Source organism: Lygodium microphyllum, chromosome 7 (genome assembly GCF_053477565.2).
Source record: "Lygodium microphyllum isolate KBCC chromosome 7, Lygodium_microphyllum_v1.1.10, whole genome shotgun sequence".
NCBI classification, from domain to species: Eukaryota; Viridiplantae; Streptophyta; class Polypodiopsida; order Schizaeales; family Lygodiaceae; genus Lygodium; species Lygodium microphyllum.
The window spans coordinates 132,364,418-132,372,478 of record NC_141141.1 but is presented as its reverse complement, the minus strand read 5'-3'; the positions used below and the strand labels follow the sequence as shown (position 1 = coordinate 132,372,478).

General features: G+C 44.5%; 1 protein-coding gene across 1 annotated transcript; it reads right to left on the bottom strand.

Moving 5' to 3' along the window:
- Nucleotides 1–1,766: 1,766 nt before the first annotated feature.
- HEXO2 (beta-hexosaminidase 2) lies at nt 1,767–6,296 on the bottom strand. The gene is made up of 2 exons (XM_087681957.1): nt 5,073–6,296; nt 1,767–3,448 (listed from the first exon to the last, which is right to left on the bottom strand). Exons 1-2 carry the CDS (start codon nt 5,911–5,913, stop codon nt 2,490–2,492), a joined length of 1,800 nt encoding a protein of 599 aa, XP_087538083.1. The 5' UTR covers nt 5,914–6,296; the 3' UTR covers nt 1,767–2,489.
- Nucleotides 6,297–8,061: the final 1,765 nt, after the last annotated feature.

The following is an 8,061-nucleotide window of genomic DNA, read 5'->3' as shown; positions in this document are numbered from 1 at the left end:
CACTATGTGTTTTGCTCTTCTAACAAGTCTTATAGTACATTTTTCGAGCGATACCCAAAATGTTAATCACTCTCAAAGCTACCTCTCCTCTAGGCTATTTGAGCAAGTTTTGTTACAACCCAGACCACACAATGCGCAAGGACCAATGCAATGAGTGGCTAGTTGTACTCGTGTGTATCATATGGTCCAAATTCATTCTGGTAATCTCTTGACAAACTGTGATATTTTGATGTTGTAAAAATCATGTTTGTGATTTCTACGTCTCTCAATATGTGCATAACATTAAGTTAAAAGCGAAGTCCATGTCCTAGAGTATTACAAAATTGACATATACATTTCCTATTTGAATTAAATTAGTAACACAAATACTCACAAAGAAAGCAAGATTTTTTGTATGATGTGAAGATAGAGAAAAAACCATTGATCGACTTTTGGGTATTAATGGGATATGCTTATTATATTATAGGATCGTTGAATTTGTTGTTCTCCATGAAAGATAATTTCCATAATATTTGTATTTAGTCCAATTATTAATAGGCCTCAAGGGCTTCTACGTGGTGAGGAGCAAACAACTGTTGAAATAATACATCCCCTTAGCTCCAATAGATGCCATTATAATAAAAAGCCAACAAACATTGCATCTTTAATGAGTGAAAGGTGTCCACTAGCGCCTCTTGCTAAGGAAAAGCAAAAAAGCAATATAGCAACCAATCGTTAAAGGAGCAGCCACAAACAATGTAACGTGATAGTTTGTTGCGCAAACTAAACCCCATGTACAAAAACTTGTGAATACCTTCTTTAATGACCTATCGATCTTGATAAAGTACCACATACATTGAACTTGCACACATTGCAACCATGCTACAAAAACTAAGAAAGACATAGGAATAAGTAAGTGCTTTCATAAGCATTTCTCTCTAGCCTCATGAACCTCTTTTCAGGAGGTCAATGGGTGTGAAAGACCCCTTGCATAACATGCAAAGGGGTCAAGGCCTATAAATTTACATAAGCCTTCACATTTGGTACCTCTTGTTCCTCTAATAGTTGTGAGAAGAGTCCAATCAAGGATCAACTAAGCATGGTAAATGCGCCCTTGCACATTTGCATGCTAAGGGATCAAGTACCTAGCTTGTCTTGAGAGCACAAGCAGTTTGGTTATCTCACGTCCCATTCCCCACCATAGGAAAGTTCAAACATACAAGTTAACAAGGCCTCAATTCATCATGTGCTATTGGACTAGCATATTGTACTTCTAGTTGATTAGAAGCTCATGTCTATAATATATTGTCGCTCGTGTTGGACACTCATTGTGGAATCCACAATTTAAATGACAATTGCTCGATATTTTAATTCCCACATGTCACTATTAATTTGCATAGACCTTATTAGAGTTCAGCATCTTTCAATCTATGTTATGCTTCATGGTTATACACTCTCCATAATTTGATATTACATTTGCATAAATGCATGTATGTATGTATCATACATTGCATATGTATTATACACTTTATACGATACTACGTGTCCATTTGTCATCAACAAAATTTGATTATGTGCATGTATAGTTTTATGTTAGAATAGTATGAAAAGATCTAGGCTAATGCAATCTAAATGGTTTGTTTGGGAGAAGTTGCACATTCACATGCAACATTTACATGCAAGCTTCACATGGTGGCCAATAGCTACAAATGTTCAAACTTCACACTTGTCTAATTTCATCTAATGTTTTCAAACCACTCTTTACTCCATAAATTAATATCATTTGTTACACATTGCAATAATTTGTTGCTATGAAGAATAAAAAATATAAAATTCAAAAGAAATGCATACAATAGGAAAAGATTCCACAAGAAAGTTGTAGAAAGTTTAAGTGCAATCTAGCTTAAGGAGGTATCTTGTCCCAAATGAGAGAGGATTCAAGCTTATGGAGATGCTTGCATCCCACAAGTGCGACTCAAGCTTTTACAGGTGTTTGCATCACGAATGAAAGATTCAAACTTAACAAGATGCTTGTGTACCATATATGGAAATGACATCTTAGAGAGGAAGAGATGGATGAGGGGAACCCTATTTTAGGAAGAAGGAGCATATGTGATGGGAAGTTAGGGCACACAATGATATCCAAGAAGGGGTATACGCCATGGGATTTTGTGAAGCTAGGGAACAATCATAAGGGGCATGGAAAAGGTTTTTTTTTTTTGGCAAAGGGTGAAGGGAAAGAAGAATTAAAGGACCACGCATCGTCGCAATTGCATAAGGATAGGGTGAAAGGAAAAGAAGGATTAGAAGGTGAGACATGGTTGGCACTACTGGAAGACATGGTTGGCACTACTGGAAGACATGGTTGCAGTTGGAAGGATCATCGTTGCACTTCCAAAAGACATTAATTAAGGAAGGTATGAGCAAGGATAAATGTTGCACTTAGAAAGACATTAAATTAAGGTGATTGAGGTATCAAAAGGGGTGGAAAGAGGGCAAGAATAAGAGACCTAGAACACATTGTTGCACTGGCCGGGGTGCTTGAGGCACCAAAGGGGTTGGAGGGGCATGGCTTGGATCCCACGCGAGCGGAGGCGGTAGCGCCAGTCGTTGAGGCGGTAGAGGGCGTCGACAGAGCGGCGCGCGCCGGACGCGGGGTCACGGTTGCCGGACCAAAGCGACTCCGCTAGCGCGGCGACACGCGGCCATAGCAGCCCGTCCACGACGGCGCCATCCGCCTGCTCCGACCACAGCGCCGCCTCGGCGCCCAACACAAGCGCCGCCTCCGCCGCCGTCAGGTTGTACGCGATGTCATAGTCGTAGATACGTTGCCACGACTTGTAGGGTGCGCACCACGACCCGCCAGGGCCGCCGTAGTTGTATGACGGAGTGCCGGGCGAGGGGTCGACGGAGACGTCAACAGCGGTGTCGTTGCCGACGAAGTCGCCGCGGCCGCAATCCAGGTAGAGGAAATCGGCGGAGGCGACGATGGTGCGGTAGCCGGCGGCGGTCAAGCGCTTGGTATTGACAGGGCCGCCGTTCCACGTCTCAAGGATGACGGACGCCGGCGGGAGGGCAGCGGTGCTGACGTGGACGGAACCGAGCAGGCTGTCCTCCCAATAGACGACCGTCTTGTTGCGGTCAAGGACGAGGGCCTGGGTCTGGTTGACGAAGCGCTCCACCAGGGTCGCCAGCGTGCCCCCGCCCGCCACGTAGGCGGCGATGTCCGGGCTGGCCATCCAGCAGTTCTCCTGGGGCTCATCCCCACCGGCGTGGAACATCCGGTCCGGGAAGGCCGCCGCCACGTCAGACACCACGTTGCCCACCACCTTGTACGTCTGCTCCTTGAGTGGGTTCAACTGGCCTGGCGCCGGCTCCACCGCATACATTGTCCCATCCGGGTAGGCCCAATTCTTGTCCCGGCACGTCACGATGTCCGGGTAGGCCCCGCCCCACGACCCGCTATGGCCTGCCCAAAACATACCACTTCTTATCTTTAAAGGTACCACACATCACCATAAAATAATAATAGTACTAGTAATACTAATAATAATAATACTTGCAATCAACATCCACCACCACAGTAGCTCAGTTTAAATGTTCTTCCTCTCTTAAATATATTGATGAACTTTAAATTTTATTTTTCGATCTCAACAACACCGTAAGTGCTTAAATACAGACTCTTAGAGAAAATCTATCAGATCACCTATACCCCTCCTATGTTGGTGTGGCTAAACGACAATGAAGCCAATTGGGGTGGCCATGTCATGCAATCCTTTACTATCTATCTCTGTGATGACTGAAACCACCATAAAGTAAAGTGTGGCTGAACAGCAGAGAAAGCCATTTGGGGTGGCCATGTCATGCAATCCTTCACTGTGTCTATGGCCTTTAACCTTACATTTTGCTAGAACGCCTTTGGGGTATGGTTGAGAAGCTCTTTTGTGAATTTGTCGAGAAGATATAAATACATGATCTTGCAACTACTATGTTGTTTAATGGAAGCAAGGAGGCATGAATGAGGGAATTAAAGTTGGTCCTACCTTGACGAGTACTTCTTCGAAAGTCATTGATCAAGGATGATTCTTAAAACAAAAGGAAATTGGACAAGAGTCTTCTTGGATTGACATGATATTTATTCTTCCATGGAAAATCAAATTTAATCAAATCAAAACAACAAAAGGCAATAGTCAATGTTCAAAACCTTTCCTTAAACTTGCATACTATTCAAAACTATAGACATACACTAGTATCTAGTTTCTTCCCAATTGTTAGGTGCAATCCCACTAATTTATTTGATAAACTTGCAAGATGGAATTGTTTATATTGGAATTCGTACAAGTTCAAATGTTGTTGAACACAAGCCCCAAAACCTTGAGATTGTAAACATTCATACGTGTGAAATGTGCTTTGCTTTTAGAAATCAGAAAAAAAGATTGCATGTAGGCTCTAATTACCCCTATGATCTAACAAATTTTTTTATTAAAAACCTTTAGATTATTTTCCCCACAACTTGGTCCAATGTTTCATTGTCTATTGAGAATTAGAATTCCCTTAGCATGAAGTTCATGCCTCTGACAAGTCACGTGTGAAAAACTACGAGTTATTGAAAAGATGGGAGTGAGGTAGAATCTAAAATGAAAGGCAAGATGTGGGATTCATTAGTCAACCTTACTCCCTAGAAAAATTTTCCAAATTGCAAAAGTGCATCATTTTACAAGTGAGGTAGACAAGATAATGAAGAAAGATATGATACTTTTGAATGACCTTGTTGAGCTTGCAGACCTTTGCCGCACTTTTGATGTGTCCCTAGACTTTCCATCGGAGCAAGAAGTCTATTGACTTTAATTTGTGCGTAAGAAGTCTCTTGACTCTAATTTGTGTGGATCTTTTCATTGATGGGAGACTTTTATTGGGGCAATAAGTTTATTGACTCTAATTTGAGTGGACCTTTTCCTTGATTGGACACAAAAAGGTTAATTCCGCAAAGGAAATTTTTAAAACCCATGAATTAAGTATAGTCCCCACCAACTCCATGAAATAAAGTTAAAAGTGTACTCACATGATTGGTAAAAAGGGGAAGGTGATAGTACCTGGCATATCGATTTCGGGGATGATTCGAACGCCATAGGAACGCGCATATGCTACAAGATCTTGGATGTCTTTGGTGGAGTAAACAAATTGGGGGCCGAAGGAGCCCTTGAGGGCGAGGTTGGGCTCTGAGGGAAGGTCTAAGGGGAAGGATTGGGAGTCCGTGAGGTGCAAGTGGAGGACATTGAGTTTACTATAGGAGAGGGCCCGGATGGTGCGCTTGAGGTCATCTACGGGGTAAAAATTGCGGGCCACATCCAGCATGAGACCGCGGTACGGGTACAACGGGGCGTCCTCGATGTGGACACCGTGCTCAACAACGAGGGCACCGCCCGCGCCCTGCCACGTGACCAGCTGCGAAAAGGTCTCAAGCCCGTGGAGGGCGGCCCACACCGTGGAGGCCTCTAGGACCGCGGAGTTGCCCCCGGAGTCCGGCACCACAATGCTGTAGGACTCGTTCACGCCCTGCTGGAGATCGGCCGTGGGATCGGTCACCGCGATCGTGAGGTAGGGCAGCGGGGACACGGCAGGGGGCGTTTCTATGCGGCTGTTGCGGTGGTGGTGGCCGCTGCTGCCGCCGCCGCCGCCGCCGCTGCTGCTGCTGTAGGGAACTTGCACGGGGACCCATTTCTCCTGGAAGATGAGTGTGCGGTAGCGATCGGCGGCGGCTGCGAGCTCCGGGATGCCGTCAGTGGCGAGGCGGAAGTAGAAGGAGTCGGCGAGGGGAATGGCCGGGCCGGAGCCCCACACGACAGAGCGCGGCTGCGGCCATAGGAACACATCGCCGGCGGCAGCCACCGCCAAGAGGAGGAGGAGGAGGAGGCGTAAAACGCCTGACCTCATAACAATTGCCCTCTTGATCTGGGTGGTCTAAAGTCACACAGGAGACGCCCCGCCCCTCCCCCACTCTCGATTAATTCTACCCTCTTTATCAGAAGAAAACCGCCCTTCTCGTCCAACAGACACAGGAGACCCTTACACGCCGTCTATATCAGAAGAAAACCGCCCTTCTCGTCCAATACACACAGGAAACCCTTACGCTCGCAATCACAGACAGCTACCTTAAGTTGGCTCGTATCTGCTTCCCAGTATATATGCATAACGCCTGCCATCGCCCGGCTTCACATGCTCTCGGCCGGGAGGCCTTGGCCGGCGGTCTCACGTCAATCCTATCGCCCCAAATCTGAATCTCTCACAAAAGCCAAGTCTCAAGAATACAAAACTAAGCTCCCAATCAACTCATAAGACACATGCCCACTAGAGACAAAGGCCGACTCGATTTCTTTATCTATAACAGAGTTACCTTAATTGGCTCTGAGTTACTCCAAGTAGGCCAACAAACCAAAGTAGTGTCGTTCTTTGGAACCGATCAAATTAAAACTAAAAGATGATGTATGATATTGCTCCTACGCACCAAAATACAACCTCCATCAATCTCTGGCCTCGGAACTCTTATCATCTAGCCTCGCCCTCCTGGTCCATCACAACTACTTCACATCTTGTTCGCCTTCCTTTTCTCCCATCTTGCATAGCCTAGAGACTTGTCAAGAAAGTCCCTCCCACCCAAGCTCATATGTCACCAAAATCATGAATATAGCACATTTAACTCCCTTCATCATGACTAATCCACCACAATTTTGAATTCCAAAACCAATTAGATCAAATCTAAGCTCACAAACCATTTACCCATACCCCACTTGAATTCCGTGCCCCTGTAGAACAATCAAAGAGTTGTGCTACTACACCAGGACTATGGAACTCCATCACCGTTTATGTTCTACTAAGCAACTTGAAGTAGCATTGATTATGTCCATAAGAAGCTCCAAACATTGCTTGTTATGCTTGGAGCCTGCCCTCCATGGAAGGGCCCTCTAGAGTTATCAAAATTAGTCCCTACCTATTATGTTTTTTAACACATCTCCTATTTACTCCTCTTGTAAAACACCAAGCAAGCAAGCCAATGTGCAAAGGCACCCTACAAAGGTTGTTCATACACCAAATAGTCATGTATTCACAACTTCTCCACCCAAACCAACTTGTCTACACTATAAAAGAATGCATCCTCCTAAATCCACAAATAGGAAAATTGGTCCATATATTCAATCTCAAGCCATCCACTCTAATGAAGATGCTTCCCTACCTTAGTCTATCCACTTGTATAAGGGGTCCTCTTTGCCTCAACTTTTCCAATCTAATAGGGGCCATGCCTCCACCTCCTACCAAGCCCCTTACGAAAAGTACTTTTCAAAAAAACGAAGTAGCCAAGATAGACTAAAGATTATCTTTTGAAGGAAATTGTTGCTCATGAGGATAGTATATCAATGAGGGTGTAATACAAATATCAAATGAATAAGATGTCATTGGGAAAGTTGATTGATAGCATTAGGCTCTACAAAATCTCAACAATGGGACATTGGATGAAGACTCTTATTGTTTCAAGAGCTTAATATGTCTATGACTCAACTACCTCTCACTTAGTGGGCTTATACTCTTGCTCCAAACCATCTAAGCTTTTATCTCTCAAAGCTAGAGATTCAAAGGTGTACTAGATGCACATACTTACTTTTATTACACTATAGTCCAAAAGTATGAATGGCTTGTCAATGGTCTCACAAGTCATGCATTGGACTTCGAGCCTCTTCCACTACTTCTTCGCATTTGCACCATGTAGTTCTAACATGGAAAGAAGAAAATAAAGAAGAAGAGAATGGAGAAAAGCTTCTCCATACACACACACACACACACACTCTCTCTCTCTCTCTCTCTCTCTCTCTCTCTCTCTCTCTCTCTCTCTCTCTCTCTCTCTCTCTCTCTCTCTCTCTCTCTCTCTCTCTCTCTCTCTCTCTCTCTCTCTCTCTCTCTCAGCCTCTTATCCTTTGAGCTATGGAAACAAGAAGGAAAGAAGACATGGAAGCAAGAGATGACAATGAGCTTCACCCTCACTTAGTCTCTCACTCAATGCACACTCTCACTCTCTTTCTGTCACTCACT